This window comes from Trachypithecus francoisi, unplaced genomic scaffold, assembly GCF_009764315.1.
Source record: "Trachypithecus francoisi isolate TF-2019V2 unplaced genomic scaffold, Tfra_2.0 Lachesis_group11, whole genome shotgun sequence".
Taxonomy (NCBI): Eukaryota; Metazoa; Chordata; class Mammalia; order Primates; family Cercopithecidae; genus Trachypithecus; species Trachypithecus francoisi.
In genome coordinates, this window is record NW_022681456.1 from 12,200,400 (window position 1) to 12,221,053 (window position 20,654).

The 20,654-nt window shown below is 48.6% G+C and overlaps 1 protein-coding gene and 1 long non-coding RNA gene across 2 annotated transcripts; one reads left to right on the plus strand and one right to left on the minus strand.

Moving 5' to 3' along the window:
- Positions 1-120: 120 nt before the first annotated feature.
- UNC119B (unc-119 lipid binding chaperone B) lies at positions 121-13,391 on the minus strand. The gene is made up of 5 exons (XM_033220363.1): positions 13,101-13,391; positions 10,368-10,481; positions 6,998-7,109; positions 6,695-6,867; positions 121-3,881 (listed from the first exon to the last, which is right to left on the minus strand). The coding sequence occupies exons 1-5, from the start codon at positions 13,342-13,344 to the stop codon at positions 3,769-3,771; spliced, it is 756 nt and encodes a 251-aa protein (XP_033076254.1). The 5' UTR covers positions 13,345-13,391; the 3' UTR covers positions 121-3,768.
- Positions 13,254-16,064, plus strand: LOC117089285. The gene is made up of 4 exons (XR_004439540.1): positions 13,254-13,382; positions 13,590-13,772; positions 14,210-14,387; positions 15,854-16,064. It is a non-coding gene; the product is annotated as an uncharacterized LOC117089285 (long non-coding RNA).
- The last annotated feature ends 4,590 nt before the right edge of the window (positions 16,065-20,654 follow it).

The window sequence follows — 20,654 nt, forward strand, 5'->3', positions numbered from 1 at the left end:
AAACTACTTACAGAAGGGCCACATAATAGCCAAAGTAAGAGAAACCTGGAGGCCCCACCCGCCCCTGCTCCCCTCAGCAATACAAGTGGCCCAACAATCAGGAGACAGGATGAGGGAGATGTAATGTGAAAATCTTTATTACTGTCTCTTGTGGCAAAATAACATTTTATACAAATAAGTCACCTAGTTTACTTTGGACACAAAGACAATAAAAACTGGAATGTGATTTTGGGGAAGCGGGAAGGAGGAGGAAGGACAGATCAGGTCACTGATGTTTCTTATATTCTGTAAAAAATAGATTTACAGGAAAAAAAATAGACTTTCACAACTTCAATGACTTTACACGGTCCTTTGTAAAACAAGGGGTAAATCCACCTCCACCAAATTCTTCTTGAGGCTGAGATGTTCTGTGACATGGAATGTAACACAATGGTTCAATGATTAGGCTCCTACACTAGGTACAACAGCACCTTATGCCACAGGAATCCTCGTGCACTGGGGTGAGGAGTCAGTCCTGTGAATTTCAGGACACACTGTCCTCATCCCCAAACCTGACACCACAGTGACAATGGCCATCAGAAGAAAGTGACTTTTACAGAGGGGAAAAAAAGAGTATCCTGGACATGTACCGGTGGGGCAGGACACACTAAGGCAGGACTCACCCAGTTTGTACATTAGACACGGCCTATTAAATCCATTCCAGAAATGAGTTCTAGTTCAACTGAAAAAATAAACTGAAGATTGCCCAATCACTGCCATTTCACAAATTTCCAGTTTATGGTCAGCCCCAAATCACATTCTTCCACCCTATTATTGGAAATCAAATGGCCCAAAGACTGACATGTCTTCAGGAAGTACATGCTTGAAAAATGTTTTCTCTGCAAAACAGTATTGGGCTAATACATAAGGAGACATACCCTACTTTAGCCCAAAACTTCTTTTACTTGTTATGTCCTGTTTACCTTTTAAAACATAGAATGAAATAAACTAGGATCTTCTTTGGAGAAGCAAAAAGGGCATTTTGGCCCAAAGGCTGTACAGGAAGAGAGGCTCTCTCTAGGAGATTGCAAGGCAAAGGAACAGAAGCAGGAAGGGCAGGCCCTGTGGCACCAGGTGGGCCTGCTACTCTGATGAAATGTGCTCCCAGCTCTTGATAGAGGGCAGGGTCTCCTATGCAGGTAGTTTTTTTGCCCCCTCCCATTGTATCACCCACAAGATAACTGCTATCAACAGTTCAGATTCCTTAATAACATGGCAGCCTGACTGGTTCTGTTACTTTCAGAGAAAGTACGCCTTGCAATTCTCTCCCCAACTCAGGTACAAAGGCTTGAATTTCAAACTCATACTGGTTAACACCCCAGAGTGGAATGCTTCTCAAGATTTCCTGAGCAGCTCGACACAGGAATCCACAGCCCCAGATAGAGAACACCAGACTTTCAGAAGCAGCAAAGCCCTGTCCTGCTGGGCACGGACCAAGCACTATCCGCAAATGGTCTCCAGTGAGACTAAGGCAAGCTAACAAGGTAGAGGATACAGCACAACTCAAGCCAGACTGCCCACCTCCTCCTTCCTCTACATCCTCTTCCTAGCAAAAGCAAACACTGCAGGTAAGAGATAGCCCACCAGTGTACTAGATACAGTCTGCCCAGGGGCACGTTCCAAGACACACTCTACTGAGCACAGCTCTGGGCAACTCTAGAACCACATCCCAGATAATACTCAAATATCAAATAGTAGAAACTCTCCCACCTGGGCCTCTGTCAAAGAGAGAAGGGATTGTTGTTAAGCTTGACAGGAACATGCAAATCCTATCTGAGGAGCCACAATGAGAAACAAAACGTGAGGAGACAGTGCTAACAGTGCTGGCATCTATCTGCCAATGAGGAGGTGGGAACAATGGCAATGCAGCTTTCCCCAGCAGCATAAGGGACAGAGCCACACGTAAGGCACCTGGATTTACAGTGGACGCCAGTTCTGAGAGTAGCCAGTCTGGTGATAAGGAACCCACTCCACAGGAGGCATGGTCTCTTCCCTCCCTCAGGGCTGAATCCAAGGCCAGCACACAGGGGTAAGCTAGGACATTCTCAGTGAGAAAGCTGCCAGCACGTGGCATCACCAAGACTCTGGCCTGGTACAAAGCACTGGGCCAAGGTTCGGGGCCACTTTCTCTAGGGCCCACACAGGGGGCAGCACTGGTGGTGGATGCACAGGAACTTCTGTGGCCACACACTGTCTTTTCTGTCCCTGGCCCCCATACAGCCTTTCTCCCAAGCACTTCGGGACACTCTCCTGTCACAGGTACTGTGACACCTCACAGTCACTTACCAGATACCTGGTCCTTTCCTAGTGACATCCTTCTACTGATGCTAATTGGACCCTGGCCACATCAATCATCTCATCAGAGGGTTTGTGGAGTCTGTCCACTAAGGGTCAAAAAAATCAGAGGGTTTGTCGAGTCTGTCACTAAGGGACAAAAGCAGCCCAAAGATGTGCAGGTAAACTTTTTTGAGAACACATCACTCTGACAGGCCACCTCAGCCTATTTTACCCTTTCTGAACACCTAAAACAATTCTAACTAGCAGTATGAAGGATCAGACTGCATTACTTAACTCTGATCCACCAGGATAGTTCCAGAAACTACTTCAGTAGAAAGGTAGATAGGAAAACCCTCCTAAAAAAGAAATCTACAAAGAGCTTCGGAGTCAAATCCCCATCAAAAGCCGATCCTCCAGGCTGCGCAGTGCAGAGAAAAGTCACATCTCTCCTTTAGAAAGCTGCTGCTGATTCGTAAGCATATCCTCCCAACGTAAGCCAGATTAGCCCCAGGAAGCTGATTAATACTATCAGAAGTCTAACCGCATATCACATATGCTGGGAACACCACTGTCATTTTATAAAACCTTCCTAAAAGAAGTCTGGAAATAAAAAAACAAAATACAAGACCTGCTCTGGCCTCAAGAGATACTACTGTTTTGTGAGCAGAGCTGACACATTCTATTTCATGAGACTCAGAAGGGAGGAGCCAGGAGAGGCAGAGCAAGCTTGTCTGTCCTCCAAAATGAGAATAGAAGGTACTGCCAGGCTGAAACCTTGGTCTATTCCCAGGGTGGCTGGCTGAGACCCTGGAAGTCAGACAGAGCAGCAGCCTCTCCACAAAGTAGATCCTTCAGCTTGGGAGCATCACCCATTCCCTGGTGCCTCCACTCTTGGCACCTCTCCTCCCTCCCCACCCTTTCAAGTTTCTTCCAGTTGGTTGAAGACTTCACACAGACCGAGGGCAGACTGCACTGATGGCAATGCCAGAGGTGAGAGGAGGAGCTACCTGGAAGAGGCCTACCTTTCCACTTCCCAGAGCACTCAGGAACCTTAAAAGCTGCTGAACTGCTGGTGGGCCTGGCCGGAGCCTTCTCACCAGGCACAGCTATGCGTGGAGACACAAAGGCTTGTCAAGACAACCAACAGGCAGCCAGACTACAGGAAAATAAACTTTTTTGTCTGGATTCCAGGAGCCTTATCCTAACCTTTTACTTTACCATAGTACCTCTGCAACCTAAGGGGCAGGAAAAAAAAAAGGGAAGAAAAAATACTGGGGAAGAAAACACAGCACAGTTTGGCAGCTCCTTTGGCGCACAGGAAACTGCCACCCCAGCCTTGGCTTCCAGGGACCAGGTTCCAGATGTGTGTTGACAAACTGCAGCTTCAATCGCCTCCATGTGCCAGATCTTGTGGCCGCGGCAAAGCACCTCCCCTATCTACTACTGCAGCACTTACTGGCCTCCATTATAGGCATAATCAGCCTTGTTGTGCATTATCAGCTTGTTGTCAACAAAGTAGAAGCTGTCAGAGCGGGTCTCGTAAGGATTTTCAATCATCAGACGAACTGCAAGTCACGCAAAGGGGGAAAAAAAAAGCAAAGAATTATGTTTGAGTCTGCCCCACGGGGTAGGTGGGAGAAAACTTTGTTTCCCCTCCAAAATAAGCCAGCGCTTCAGAGTATACTCTGCCAGAATAATGATGAGGTCAGAACACAGGGAGGCAGTCCTTGACAGCTGGAGAGACCAGAGAGGCCCCCAAACTGAACATGATCTCCATTTCAATGTAAGGATGCAGTCAACTCTCCACCATGGCCTCGTCTGTCATCTCCAGCCTGGATTCTTCAGCCAAGATACCAGGGAAATGTGTTCACCCTCTTCCCAACATGGATCCCACCAACCTATTTACTCAGGGCTCTCAGCTGACCAAAGTCAGCCCTGGCCTCTGGTCAGTGGCTCACCTCTAGACATTCCAGTCCAAATTCAGAAATCTGAGCCTCACTGTGCCCACCTCTACACACACCCCTGACAACCCAAGGAATCCTAAGTGGGAATGAGTGCAAGGAACACAGGGCAGGGGGCCTTCTCCGTAGACCTTTTGGGTATTAACTCGCAAATGATCCAGCAATAGGCCTGCCTGTCTTGGGATCTAAAGTTTTGTTTGTTCAAGCAACTGCCCAGACCTCTTTAACCATACTGGAAAGATAATTAACAGTCACTACCTCTTATCAGTTGTGAGTTAATGATTACATGCCATTTTGAGTCTTTAACCATACTGGAGAGTAAAGATAATACTACCTCTGATCAGTTGTGAGTTAATGATTACATGCCATTCAGAGTCCCCTGGAGGAAGTGCTGTTGCTCACCACAGTTCTCAAAAAGTGAAACTGATTTTTTAAAGTTCTTTGAACCCACCAATGCCAAAACTACTTGGTTTTCATGCAGAATATTGCCCTCCAGGCTGATTTGGCTTCATCGGTAAAACTTATTGCTATACATCATCTTTTCTTGCAAGTATCTACATATTCCAGCCAGCTTGGGAGGAGGGGTTCAAGTCTGAATCAGATGCTGTCGTCAACACCCTGCCCCACATCTCAGCAATCCTGATGTTACCTGGGAACTGCACTGCCACACGAGTAAAGGGTATCTGGTTTTCAGAATATGACAATTCCTAAGGACCTGGGATTCTGAGAGGAACAATCAGTGATGCCGACAAAGCAACTTAAGGCATCATTAGTCACAAGATTCCATTCACACCCTCATAAATGCCTTGATTTTTCCCTGTGTATTCACAAAGGATGTGGTCCTGAGGTGGGTAGGCCAAAGTCGCAGAAACTGACAAGGCCTGTTCTTTCTCTCGTTTGGTCCCCATCTTCCCTTGCCGAGGCTACATGGCAGCAGCCTTCTCCCTCTGGTGCTCTCCCCAGGTTTAGGCCACTCTTCCTCAGACAGTACTTCCACCACCTTACTCCTGCCCCAAAATCTGCAACAGCCCCATTCCTTCCTGCTAGATCTATCTCAACACTTTATCCAATCAACTCTCTATCCTGCAGGGAATGGAAAAGAAGTCCTCAGGCCTTGATTCTATTTAGCCTGCAGTTTTACATCTAGCTCTGATTAAGAAAAAAGTGATGGGCCAATGACTAAAACAATGGAAAACCATGACTAACAGTGCACAGGAGAGGTGCTTTATCTGATCAGAGTCCCAGGGATGGTCACAGGCCTCCTTTTATCTCCCTTAGGCACTGTCTTCCCACAGGAGGCATCTAAAAGGATGGCCTGTAATATTAAAACCTTCAGGCTGGCCGGGCGCAGGCACAGTGGCTCATGCCTGTAATCCCAGCACTTTGGGAGGCCAAGGCGGGTGGATCACGAGGTCAGGAGATCGGGACCGTACTGGCTAACATGGTGAAACCCCATCTCTGCTAAAAATACAAAAAATTAGCCGGGCATGGTGGTGGGCACCTGTAGTCCCAGCTACTCAGGAGGCTGAGGCAGGAGAATGGCATGAACCCAGGAGGCAGAGCTTACAATGAGCCGAGATTGCGCCACTGCACTACAGCCTGGGCGTCAAGATCAAGACTCCATCTCAAAAAAAAAAAAGAAAAACCTTCAGGCCTAGCACAGTGGCTCACACCTGTAATCCCCAGAACTTTGGGAGGCCGAGGCAGGTGGATCATGAGGTCAGGAGTTCGAGACCAGCTTGGCTAACATGGTGAAACCCCGTCTCTACAAAAAATTAGCCGGGCATGGTGGCAGGCACCTGTAATCCCAGCTACTCGAGAGGCTGAGGCAAGAGAATCACCTGAACCCAGGAGGCGGAGGATGCAGTGAGCCAAGACCGCGCCACTGCACTCCAGCCTGGGCGATAGGGCAAGGGGGCGGTGGCTCATACCTGTAATCCCAGCATTTTGGGAGGCCGAGGCGGGTGGATCACGAGGTCAAGAGTTTGAGACCAGCCTGGCCAACACGGTGAAAATCCGTCTCTACTGAAAATACAAAAACTAGCCAGGTGTGGTATAATCCCAGCTACTCAGGACGCTGAGGCAGGAGAATCGCTTGAACCTGGGAGACGGAGGTTGCAGTGAGCCGAGATTATGCCACTGCACTCCATCCTGGACGACAGAGCAAGACTCTGTCTCGGGGGAAGAAAAAAAACAAAAACAAACAAACCCTTCATTGCTCCCATATGGGGCCAAGTCAGAGTTTGGAACAGGAGCCAGGAGCAATAGGAAATGAGAAGCCTGAAGTCAAATGACTAGATACGCATCATGTCAGCACTGCCATGAGACAAAGCCAGGGCGCTGGACCAGATGGGTTTCAAGGTTTGTTCCTTGTAGCCCTCAGAATCTAGAGTGCTGTAGGGTCAGGGGATACATACTGACATCCTCCGAAAGCTGGGGAAACTCATAGATATGTTCACAAGTGTTCCTACTGCTGGGGATGCAGAAGCCAAAATCAAAGTCAAAGTTTTTCAGCAAGTGTTCCCGGAAATAGTGCCGTTCGATCATCCGGAAGTTTGACACAGGTTTGTCTCCCACTGTGAACTCCACCCTGGAAAATAAATCTCTGTAAGCCTGACTTTGCCTCCTCCCTCCTCTAAAGCCATCCCAAAACCCAACAGAAAACACTCTTCTCTGTGAACAAACAGAACATTCTCCCCTCAAGTAGTAATGGTACTCACGTAGCCCCGACTGTCCGGAGGCGGAGAAAGGCCGGTGTGAACTGATAGCGGACAAAACGTCCTGCGCTGATGTCCACGTCTCCACCTCCCTCCTCCTCATCCTCCTCCTGGTCTGAAAGAGCACACAGAATCTTCAGTGCACCATCTCGGCATTCTTAATCCAAGAGTTCCATCACCAGTCCCAACATCACAATGGCAACCAGTTCCCAGTAATCACACCAACAAGAAGAATGGCCAGTGTTTACTGCTCACTTGCTATATGGCAGGACACTTGCTATAGGGCAGGCTTCTCCCCTCACAACAATCCTGTGAGGTGTTACTGTCTCCATTTTACAGATCAGGAAGCTCAAGTTCAGAGAAGTCAAGTAATATGTCCAAAGTCCCTCCAACAGTAAGAGGGGGGAACAGGGATTTGAATCCAGCTCCCTCTGACTCAAGGCCTATTCTTCAACACTAAGCGATTAGCCTTTTTTAATAGTTTGAGAGCTTACACCATATCCTAAGGGTGAAGCCTGAAACACAAGCTGGGAAATAGGCCCCTGACATGGTCTATATTATACAGCCTAGGTCTGCAGCTAATCAAGTTGAAGCGCTAGCACCAACCTAAAAGAATGAGGCTACAAAAGTTGACACTTATCAAGAAAGTTATTTCAATGAATACAGAAATTTCTGACAGGCTGCAAAGATAAACCACTAAAAATACTTTTGTTATTTAAATAGGAAACATTGACCTACAGCCTTGAGATACTATAGTTCCTTAACTGATGTCTACTTCTAGGTCATACCAGGCCTAACCCTTTGACCACCTGGGAAAGGGTGAAGCAGATGTGGGGGCCTCCGCCTCTACAAAGTTAATGCTGGTCTCCGGTCTAGTCCACTCCTGAACCCAGGAGATGAAAGATTTATAAAATTAATCAGAGGGCTGGGCGCAGTGGCTCACGCCTGTAATCCCAGCACTTTCAGAGACCGAGGCGGGTGGATCCCCTGAGGTCAGAAGTTTGAGACCAGCCTGACCAACATGGAGAAACCCTGTCTCTACAAAAAATACAAAATTAGCCGGGCGTGGTGGTGCATGCCTGTAATCCCAGCTACTCGGAAGGCTGAGACAGGAGAATCGCTTGAACCCGTGAGACGGAGGTTGCAGTGAGCCAAGATTGCACCATTGCACCCTAACCTGGGCAACAAGAGTGAAACTCCGTCTCAAAAAAAAAAAGAATCAGAGAATAAGCATTCTAATTCTAATGTGAATAGGAGTTAGTACCCCCCAGTGTCCAGTGAGGACATTTTCTCCAGGTCTAAGCCGTACATGGGTACAACATAAGAGAAGTCTTTTTCAGCATCAAACATCTCTGCCTTTGACAAGCCCAAGAGCAACTGGGCAACCAGGCTGAGTAGGGGTTCAACCCCAGAGACTCTAAAACCCCGGCTCCAACAATGTCATTCAGAGAGAGTCAGAGCAAATCTTGGGGATTCAAATTCATCAGAACAAGTGCTGCAGAAAGGTACTGATTCAGTGTGAGGATATTCTATTGTTTATATTTACTGCTTTATTTTAAGATAGGGTCTCACTCTGTTGCCTTCGCTGGAGTGCAACAAAGTGATCACAGCTCACTGCAGCCTTGATCTCCCAGGCTCAAGCTATCCTTCCACCTCAGCCTCCTGAGTAGCTGGGACCACAGGCGTGTGCCACTACGCCTGGCTAATTTTTTTGTACTTTGTACAGATAGGGTTTCACCGTGTTGCCCAGGCTGGTCTCAAACTCCTGGGGCTCAAGTGATCCGCCTGCCTCAGCCTCCCGAAGTGCTGGGATTACAGGTGTAAGCCACCGCACCCAGCCTCAATGTGGGGAATATTCCAAGTGAATCAAGATCCTTAAATGTAAAAACTAAAGAGACTGAAAACCAAGATACTTTACAGTATCTTTAGCTGACCTTCTTGAAACAGTTCTGTCTTATACTGAAATGACAACTGAGTCTAATCCAAAACCACATACCTGTAGTAGGCCTGGAGTCCTTGAAATGTCCCAGATACTGTGATATGTGGCTTAGGGATGACAACACCATAGACCCAGGAAGCTAGCTGGTCTTGATGTGACCATCCCAATAAAAAACCACCCATGAGCAACCAGGCGCAGTGGCGCACGCCTATAATCCCAGCACTTTGGGAGACCAAAGCAGGTGACTCACAAGGTCAGGGGTTCAATACCAGACTGACCAACATGGTGAACTCTTGTCTCTACTAAAAATACAAAAAGTAGCTAGGCGTGGTGGCAGGCACCTGTATTCTCAGCTACTTGGAAGGCTGAGGCAGGAGAATCTCTTGAACCAAGGAGGCGGAGGTTCCAGTGAGCCAAGATCATGCCACTGCACTCCAGCCTGGGTGATAGAGAAAGACTCTGTCTCAAAACAACACAAAAAAAAAAACCCCACAAAACAACAACAACAACAACAAAAACTACCCATGAACTTGAGCATTTAGGTGCCTTGGTCAGTATTAGATTATGATAGCATAAATACCACCAGGTAGGGGTGAAATTGGGGCCTTATCAAATTTGCAGGCTCTAAGTAGCAAATCAGATGAGAAACACCGCAAAGTAAGTTTAGAAACCACACTGATACTATGAGTATCTGTACCAGTATTCTAACAAATGACTAACTCCAGGGGGCGCTAAACCTCCAGTGAGGTGCGCCAAAGATTTCTGTGGTCTCTTGGATAGAATGAATAACCCCCACACTTTTTATCACAAGCACAGGAAGCAGCTATCAGAGGCTAATTTAAGGAACCCCAAGTAGTTGAGTTCCTGGGTATGTTCTTCCAGAAAATGGTTGAGATTAAAATCCAAAACAGGTCTGGGAAATCCAAGGCACTACGTAAAGGAGAGTGAGAAGATGGCTCAAACTGCCTCATGTCTGGACCAGAATCCTCCCTATCATCCTCCAAGAGGGCTCTAAGCTCAGGTGAGTTTTCCTCATTATAGTTTAATGTCAAGGATTCCTTTCCCAACTGGAAGCAACGTAAGATGAACCAGCACAGGGCCTTAGGAAAGTGCCGCTTGGGAATTCTAGGCCTCAGATCCTTCACTGTAAAATGAAGATAACAGTAATTCCTCACAGAAGTGTGAGGATTACATACACTGACGTGCATAAAGATGTGGAACACAGTGACCAGCATAGAATAGACATCCAACAAACATCAGCCTCTGAACGCAGCTTCAAACCACCATGCCTGGCAGGCCCAGGCCATGGGAAGAGGTCACAGAAGAGGGACACACTGGAGTCCAAGAAACAGGATGCAGTGGCACACCAAGATTTAAGTTTCAAAGACCTTTGGCTCAAAACTGTCTACTGGCCACTACAACGTTGAGGCCTACCTGAAACGCAAGGTTTGGCAATCTCAAAAAGTACTGTCCCTGTCTCCAAATCTCGAATTTTGAAGCGGGTGAAATCAATACTGTAGATGTTGTCTTCGGGTTTACATAAATAATCTGAAAATGAGAGAGAAACCAACACTGTTAAATAATCCTCCAAAACTACCATTTATTTAATTCTCAAGTTTTGAAGCAAACTCAGATTTTTTCTTACACAATACACTTAAAATACTCCCAAAAATTTTGTCATGTGTTATCACCAGCAGAAGTTGTATGGACAGAGAAATAGGGGATCCAACAAAGAAAAAAAAGAACAAGGACTTGCTTTGGATGAAAAATTACAAAACTTTTAGAAACTAGGATAGAAAAGGTGGATTTCTTTGGAAACACCTAAAAATCTTTCATTATCTATCAAGTTGGATGTCACAACAGGGCAGATAACTTTTTATAGAATTCCAATCTAAGACATTTAAACCGACTTAGCGGATAATACAATGCTAGTTTGCCAACTGTCAGTGTAAAAAAGCTGAGATCAGCAAACTTTTCTGTAAAGAGCCAGATTTGAAATAATTAAGCTTTGCCGCCACATGGTCTCTGTCACAACCATTCAACTCTATTATTGTAGCCACAAAAGCATCCAGACAATACGCAAATGAATGAATGTGGCTATATTCCAGTAAAACTGTATTTATGGACACTGAAATATGAATTTTACATAACCACGTGTCTCAAGATTTTAAAGTTTTTTTCAACCATTTAAAAATGTACAAACCATTCTTAGTTTGTGGGTTACACAAAATCATACAGTAGACCATACACATTATACATATCCAGGCAAGAGGATACATCTGCCGGTGAAGGCATTAGGCCCAAACGACTAGCACCTGAGCAGCAAATTCGACTAATTCTAATCACAGCAAATTTCACTGATTTCTTTCTAGGATTATTCCAGATAGCACCTTCTCCACAACTCATTTTGATACTTGATCTTTTATTGCCTGAGTTAGTTGTTTTCGTGTTTTACAAGTTGTCTCTTTAGTAAGATGGCAAACTTGACAACTACTGATTATTCTGTAACTGCTAAAAAAGCTAACATCGGCTTTGGACCCTTAGAGGGTACTCAAATATCTGCTGGACAGAATGAACAAGACGTTAAGAAGAGTAACAAAGAGGTTGCCAGGCTCTCTCTAAGAAGCTGCACAGGTGAGTTTGGACAATGAGCAACAATCCCAAGCCCCCAGATAGGATCTGAGTGCCCACTGAATATCCTGCTTAGGGCCAGGCACAGAATACCCTAACTCACTTGGGTGGCAAGAGAGGGCATGAGGTTACCAAGACCAGGTGCTGAGCATGTGTGTACTTTCAGAGCCCCAAATGAAAACTGGTTCAGAAAAAAAGCAGCTTTTTCACACAGTTTCAATAAAACTAGCAGGGATGTCTAAATAGCAAGAATGTCTAAAGATACGCTCAGGCCTGCTAAAGACAGTCCCAACCCAAACAGTGTTGGGAAATGGGGGCATCCAAATATCTAGAATCAAATTAAAACTCTTTTAGGAGATGGAAATTCCCTTTCACAGGGTGGACCAAGGCCCACTCCCCACAAACTTCCATTCCCAAATTACTAGAGCTGCCATCAGCAATCTGAGGTGAACCTGAACAGCCCTGGGCTGCCTGCTGTAGCAGTTCAGCAGACACCATGGCAGCCTTCGATCCATCCAGGGAATGCTGGGGCTGCCACAGGGTTAGGAGACTGCAAGCCAGGAGTGATGGGCAGGCCAAGATGGGCCTAACCAGGTGAGTGCACACTCCTGCAGGGAAAACAGCAGCAAGAGAAAAGATGTCAAGTCAAGGACTGACTTGGGAAAAAGGGAGATCACCAGATCACCCAGGGCAGGGACTGGGCAACATTTTTCTTCCCACCCATCCTCCCATCAACGAAGAAGCTTAGGATGGTTGCCTTTTGTGCAGGAAACGCAATTCTGAAACCCTGAAATCATTCTTAATTCACGAGAATGTCAAAAGCAGGATTCACACGTCGGAGTTTGTACACACACTGAAACTTTATTTTTGTTTTAATGTGGCACAGTTTTAAATGAGCAGGAAATGCCACGGCTATGTGTCTGAGGAAGAACCCACCTGCACACTAAGGGGCAACGCTCCGGACCCAAAGCGGGAGGGAGGCCCGGCAGGCTGCAATGGGGGAGGGCTGCAATGGGGGAGGGCTGCAATGGGGGAGGGCTGCAATGGGGGAGGGCTGCAATGGGGGAGGGCTGCAATGGGGCCGGCGGAGGAAGCAGGTAAGGCTTCTGGCCTGCCAGAGAGCTGGGAGCGCCTGGCTGAGCGGTAACTTCACTGATGGCCGGGGGTTCCAGGCTGAGGGTTCAAGGGCCCATTTATGAGGGGACCTCGGTCCCCGGCCAGCTCAGGAGGGTCCAGTTCCGCTGAACGGGGCCCTCTACCCAAACAGGTCCAGCAGAGCTGGGGAGCCGACCGGCCGAGGGGCATCCTAGCGTGGCCGGACTCACAGGAATGAGGTCAAGCCCAGGACAGTCCTTCCCCACCAGAGCAACGTGACCAGGGAGGGGCAGAGCCCGGCCGGCGGGGCAGCGGGAAGTGCAGCCCGGCCGGCCAAGGGGGTCTGGGGGGACCCGCGAGCTGGTCGAGTGGCGGGGTCCGCTGAAGGCTCCGGGAGCCGGGCACGGCGCGAGGGGAGGGCGCGGCCCGCGCGGCACTCACTCTCGGTGACACGGCTGAGGCGCAGGACGTGCTCGGGCCGGATGGTGTCCAGCGCCAGCAGCTCCTGCTCCGTGACCGCTGCCCCGACGCCGTCGTCGGCCGCGTGGTGGGGCGCCTGCCGCCGCGCCTTCAGACGGTTCAGGACGCCGCCGCCCGCTTTCTTCTTCTCCTCCTTGCCAGCCACCAGCCCCCCGGGCCCAGCCGCCGAAGCCGCGGCCGCAGCCTTCGGGTTAGACCCGCTCATCGCTCCGCAGCCAAGATGGCCGCCGCCTCCACAGCGCGGTAACTATGGAGAGCGGGGGCGGGGCCCGGGGCCGGGGCCCGGGCCCGGGGCCGGGCGGGAAGGGGGCGGGGCCCGGGGCCGGGCGGGGAGGGGGAGGGGGAGGGGGAGGGGCGGGGCCGGGGCGGGAGCGGGGGCCCGGTGGGCGGTGGAATTCCCTTTCGCACAGGGTGGACCAAGGCCCACTCCTTCCAAACTTCCATCGCCAGATAACTAGAGCTGCCATCAGCAACCTGAGGTGCACGTGAGCAGCCCTGGGCTGACTCCTATAGCAATTCAGCAGACGACACCAAGGCAGCCTTTGATCCATTCAGGGAATGCTGCTGCTGCCGCCACAGGGTTGGGAGACTGCAGGCCAGGAGTGATGGGCAAGCCAACACAGGCCTAACAAGGTGACTGCACACTCCTGCGGGGCCCAGGGGGCGGTGCTGCGGGTACTGCCCCAACTTTGGTCCTGCCAGGTGGAGGGCCTAGGGGTGGCTGGAGCCTTAGCACCCCCACTCCCCGTCAGGCCCCCAAGGTCGTCCACGATGTTTAAATATATATGTTACGGTCAAATGAATTTACGTCATATAAACTTCCCTCCTCCTCATCCTCCTCCTGGTCTGAAAGAGCACACAGAATCTTCAGTGCACCATCTCGGCATTCTCAATCCAAGAGTTCCATCACCAGTCCCAACATCACAATGGCAACCAGTTCCCAGTAATCACACCAACAAGAAGAATGGCCAGTGTTTACTGCTCACTTGCTATATGGCAGGACACTTGCTATAGGGCAGGGTCCTCCCTTCACAACAACCCTGTGAGGTGTTACTGTCTCCATTTTACAGATCAGGAAGCTCAAGTTCAGAGAAGTCAAGTAATATGTCCAAAGTCCCTCAAGCAGTAAGAGGAGGGAACAAGGATTTGAATCCAGGTCCATCTGATCCAAGGCCTGTTCTTCAACACTAAACTATTAGTGGACAATGCATCTTGAGAAATTGTTTATTAATATATTTAGCTTAGAAGGTAAGTTAAAGCAGTGCTTGTTTTGCAAAGGCAGTTTCAAAACAAACTTTCCAATGAGATTGCCATCCGTAAGCCCCACTGTGCCAGACCCTAGGCTAGACATTGGGCTAGGCTGTACAGGAGATGTAAGAGTGAGGGCAGGGATTGGGTCTGCCTCACCCCTGAATTCCCAGCAGTTCAGCTAATGCCTGACAAGTGGTAGGTGCTCAGTAATGACTGAATGAGAGCCTGAACAGTATCCCACTATGGAGGAGCTCCCACTTTTGTTAGAGAAGACTGTGAAATACACAATTCATTATGTGACCCTTCCTCTTCACAAGGCAGGTTAGTATGAACTGGAAGACAAACTAGACTCACTGACTGCACTAAGCGATGCAGCAAAGGTGCTAGGAGAACACACAGGGGTGGTTTATACTGACCTGGCTGTAACAGCCTGAGGGCTTGGGAAGGTTTCGCAGAGGCAACATCTACACTGAGTTTTGGAAGTTAGCCATGACCTCACCAGTTGGCCAGAAGTGGGTCAACAGGGGGATATGGTCTACCCTCTTCCACCCCAAGGGGCTCCTTCTCTAGGGATTCTAGATCTGTGCTGTTCTGTGTTGGAGGCCTGGGCCTGATTGATGCAGTGTGTCTGCTAGGTCTGACATCACCTCTCAGCTAGGCTCGAGTAAAATTGCAACCCTCCCCCAGAGCCTCCTGACGTTCTTGCCAGGCCTTCCTTGCTGAATCCCTCTCACCAAAGCCACCAAGACAGGCTTCTCTTGGTTCCTGGACAAAGTCCACACTTGACCCCACCCCAGCTGCCCAACTGGGTGGCACAGTGTGTGGCCAAGTTCCTACCCAAATGCTGTACTGTCTTTGAGAGATTAGCATATGGTGGCATTTAACTAACTGTTCAGGGAGACTTTAATACATGTGTACATGGCCGGGCGCGGTGGCTCAAGCCTGTAATCCCAGCACTTTGGGAGGCCGAGACGGCGGATCATGAGGTCAGGAGATCGAGACCATCCTGGCTAACACGGTGAAACCCCGTCTCTACTAAAAATACAAAAAAAACTAGCCGGCGAGATGGTGGGCGCCTGTAGTCCCACTACTGGGGAGGCTGAGGCAGGAGAATGGCGTAAACCCGGGAGGCGGAGCATGCAGTGAGCTGAGATCCGGCCGCTGCACTCCAGCCTGGGCGACAGAGTGAGACTCCGCCTCAAAAAAAAAAAAAAAAAAAAAAAAAAAAAAAAAAAAATACATGTGTACAAAGAATTAAAGTCTTTCCTTTTGCAAATAACTCTTGTTAAACCACTCAACAGAGTGGTTACTGAAGAATTTCCAGAACTTTTAATATGCTCCTTGATTGTGAATGGCCAAGAGGGTGGTTTAGCATGTGGCCATTTCCCATATACTTGTTTATGGAAACTTTGTTCTCATAGCACCAAGATTAGTGACTTGGACCCTGGCTTTTCTCTTTCTAGGGATGATGGCAAATGTAACCTCCTCACCTGCAATTCCACATCCAGGAATATACCCTACATGTATGCACAGAGATTTATAATATTGACAAATTTCAATACATTACATTTGTATCCATTCATGTTACATAGAACTGTTTTTAAAAAATTAGATATATATATATATATGTATGGAAAGATCTCAAACATATACTAAGTGGGGCAAAAAGCAAGGCACAGAATCCTATTTATTTATTTAAGACAGGGTCTCGGCCGGGCACGGTGGCTCATGCCTGCAATCCCAGCACTTTGGGAGGCTGAGGCGGGCGGATCATGAGGTCAGGAGATCGAGACCATCCTGGCTAACACGGTGAAACCCCGTCTCTACTAAAAATACAAAAAAATTAGCCGGGTGTGGTGGCGGGCGCCTGTAGTCCCAGCTCCTTGGGAGGCTGAGGCAGGAGAATGGCGTGAACCTGGGAGGCGATGGAGCTTGCAGTGAGCGGAGATCGCGCCACTGCACTCCAGCCTGAGAGACAGAGCGAGACTCCGTCTCAAAAAAAAAAAAAAAAAAAAAACAGGGTCTCACTCTTGTCACCCACGCTGGAGAGCAGTGGCACAATCACAGCTCACCGCATCCAGCCGAGAATCCCATTTATTTAACATAAAAAGTATATAAATATTTAGATGTGGGCTGAGTGTGGCGGCTCATGCCTGTAATACCAGCGCTTTGGGAGGCCAAGGTAAGCAGATTGCTTGAGCCCAGGAGTTCGAGACCAGCCTGGGCAACATGGCAAAACCCCGTCGCTACTAAAAATACAAAAATTAGCTGGGCGTGGTGGTGCATGCCGGTAGTCCCAGCTACTCAGGAGGCTGAGGTGGGAGAATCACCAGAGCCCAGGAAGTCGAGGCTGTGTGAGCTGTGATCGCACCACTGCACTTTATTCTGGGCCATGGGAGTGAGACCATCTCAAAAAAAAAAAAAAAAAAACTAGACAGATAGAGATATCGATATAAATATGTATTTGTAATTTTAAAGGAAGAGGTCTGGATATACATTAAAACATTAACCTTGATTACCTCTGGGGAGGAGAATATCAGAAGAAGCTAAAGGAAATATATTCACTTTTGACATATTTAGAACTACTTCTGTACTGTTTTCTTCTATACTGTTTTATCTCAAGCATATAATCATGGGCTGCTTGTATACTTTTTTTTTTTTTTTTGAGACAGAGTCTCACTCTGTCACCTAGGCTGGAGTGCAGTGGCGCAATCTCGGCTCACTGCAAGCTCCACCTCCCAGGTTCACGCCATTCTCCTGTCTCAGCCTCCCAAGTAGCTGGGACTATAGGCACCCGCCACCATGCCCAGCTAATTTTTTGTATTTTTAGTAGAGACGGGGTTTCACCGTGTTAGCCAGGATGGTCTCGATCTCCTGACCTCGTGATCCGCCCGCCTCAGCCTCCCAAAGTGCTAGGATTACAGGCTTGAGCCACCGCCGCGCCTGGCCTTGTGTACTTTTTTAAAAAGAAAATACCAGCCAGGTGCAGTGGCTCACGGCTGTAATCCCAGCACTTTGGGAGGCCGAGGCGGGCAGATCACAAGATCGGTAGTTCGAGACCAGCCTGACCAATATGGTGAAACTCCGTCTCTACTAAAAATACAAAAATTAGCCAGGCGTGGTGGCACACGCCTGTAGTCCTGGCTACTCGGGAGGCTGAGGCAGGAGAATTGCTTAAACCTGGGACGCGGAGGTTGCAGTAAGCTGAGATCATGCCACTGCACTCCAGCCTGGCAACAGAGCAAGACTCTGTCTCAAAAAGAAAAAAAAGAAAGAATGAAAAAAGAAAATACCTTTGGATCTGTGTCTGGAAGGCAAACTCTATGCCAAAGTTGTCTTACTTCCTTTTAAAATTTAAAAGCAACCTCAAACTTAATCATTTTTTTTTTTTTCTGACGGGTCTCACTCTGTCGCCCGGGCTGGAGTGCAGTGGTGCAATCTCAGCTTACTGCAACCTCCACCTCCTGGGTTCAAGCGATTCTCCTGCCTCTTCATCCCAAGTAGCTAAGATTACAGGCATGCACCACCATACCCAGCTCATTTTTGTATTTTTAGTAGAGACAGGGTTTTACCATGTTGGACAGGCTGGTCTCAATCTTCTGACCTTGTGATCACCTGCCTTGGCCTCCCAAAGTGTTGGGATTACAGATGTGAGCCACCGCACCTGGCCTTTTTAAATTTAATTTAATTTAATTATTTATTTATTTATTTTGAGACGGAGTCTTGCTCTGTCGCCCGGGCTGGAGTGCAGTGGCCGGATCTCAGCTCACTGCAAGCTCCGCCTCCCGGGTTCACGCCATTCTCCTGCGTCAGCCTCCCGAGTAGCTGGGACTACAGGCGCCCGCCACCTCGCCCGGCTAGTTTTTTTTTTGTATTTTTAGTAGAGACGGGGTTTCACCGTGTTAGCCAGGATGGTCTCGATCTCCTGACCTCGTGATCCACCCGTCTCGGCCTCCCAAAGTGCTGGGATTACAGGCTTGAGCCACCGCGCCCGGCCTTATTTATTTATTTAAGACAAAGTCTCACTCTGTCACCCAGGCTGGAGTACAGTGGCACAATCTCGGCTCACTGCAACCTCTACCTCCCAGGTTTAAGTGATTCTCCTGCCTCAGCCTCCCGAGTAGCTGGGATTACAGGTGCCCACCAGCACACCTAGCTTATTTTTGTTTTTTTTTTTTTTTTTTTGTTTTTTTTTTTTTTTTGAGACGGAGTCTCGCTCTGTCACCCAGGCTGGAGTGCAGTGGCCGGATCTCAGCTCACTGCAAGCTCTGCCTCCTGGGTTCCCGCCATTCTCCTGCCTCAGCCTCCCAAGTAGCTGGGACTACAGGTGCTCGCCACCTCACCCGGCTAGTTTTTTTATTTTTAGTAGAGACGGGGTTTCACCGTATTAGCCAGGATGGTCTCGATCTCCTGACCTCGTGATCCGCCCGTCTCGGCCTCCCAAAGTGCTGGGATTACAGGCTTGAGCCACCGCACCCGGCACCTAGCTTATTTTTGTATTTTTAGTAGAGACGGGGTTTCACCATGTTGGTCAGGCTTGCCTCGAACTCCTGACCTCAGGTGATCCACCTGCCTCGGCCTCCCAAAGTGCTGGGATTACAGGCGTGAGCCACCACGCCTGGCTTTTTTTTTTTTTTTTATTAAATACTGCGACATGAGTCAGAACTTGTACTCTCTCTGGGCACTACCTATGAATTTTGGTTAAAAGGAATAGACAGGCTGGGCACAGTGGCTCATACCTGTAATACCAACACTTTGGGAGGCCAAGGTCAGAGGATCACTTGAGGCCAGGAGTTCGAGGGGTGACAGAGTGAGACTGTAAGAAAGCGGGGGGGTGGGGAGAAGGGCGGTGCGGGGAAAGGAATGAAACAAGAAAAGAAGGAAATAAAGAAAGAAAGGAAAGGTAAAGGGAAGGAAATATATATAATTTCTTTTTTTTTTTTTTTTGAGACAGAGTCTCACTTAGTCGCCCAGGCTGGAGTGCAGTGGCGCGATCTCGGCTCACTGCAGGCTCCGCCTCCCGGGTTTACACCATTCTCCTGCCTCAGCCTCTCGAGTAGCTGGGACTACAGGCGCCCGCCGCCACGCCCGACTAATTTTTTGTATTTTTAGTAGAGACGGGGGTTTCACCGTGTTAGCCAGGATGGTCTCGATCTCCCAACCTCGTGATCTGCCCGCCTCGGCCTCCCAAAGTGCTGGGATTACAGGCGTGAGCCACCGCGCCCGGCCTATAATTTCATTTTTTAAAGGGGTAGGAAAAATTAGGGGTGTAACCTCCAATCTGTCTTTCCACATCAAATTTTTTGAGGTGTGGGGAAAGGCTCTTTTAAAATGTCTTTTGAAAATTACATATACTCACACTTTATTTGGGGGAAGAAGGAAAACAGAGGACTACAGCATTAAATAGTAATCCCGACACCAAAAGCAGAAGGGCCAGCCTTCCTTTCCCCCCAGCTCAGGGCTGACTCCCTCCAGCTGGCTGTTTTCCTCCCTGTAAGAGGTATGACAGTGGCTGTTTTCCAGGGCAGTCCTAGAGTAGCCAGGCAGTTTGCCTTCAAATCAGGCCAGGAAGGTGGGGCCCAGAGCTGGTGTAACAAAGGTAAGCAAGACATCATCAGCTGGCATTTTTCTGCCAAGACTGAAAGTTCAGTCCTGCTTTCTGCTGCCTCCCTAGAGATGGCATGCATTGAATTAGCAAGTCATGGCTGGGATTGCAGGTATGCCCTGTGGTCTGGGACTAAGAGCTAGTAATTTCTTTAGTACCAAGTGACTCCACTATCTGGATGAGGGCTGTTTTTTTTTTTTTTAAGATGGAGTCTTGCTCTGTTGCCAGGGTGGAGTGCAATGGCATGATCTTGGCTCACTGCAACCTCTGCCTCCCAGGTTCAAGTGATTCTCCAGCCTCAGCCTCCCGAATAGCTAGGATTATAGGTGTGCACTACCATACCTGGCTAATTTTATATTTTTAGTAGGGACGAGGTTTCACTACGTTGGATCTCAAACTCCTGACCTCACGTGATCCACTTGCTTCAGCCTTCCAAAGTGCTGGGATTATAGGTGTGAGCTACTGCGCCCAGCCAGAGGGCTGTTTTGTTTGTTTGTTTGTTTTGTTTTGTTTTTTTTTTTGAGACGGAGTCTTGCTCTGTCGCCCAGGCTGGAGTGCAGTGGCCAGATCTCAGCTCACTGCGAGCTCCGCCTCCCGGGTTTACGCCATTCTCCTGCCTTAGCCTCCTGAGTAGCTGGGACTACAGGCGCCCGCCACCT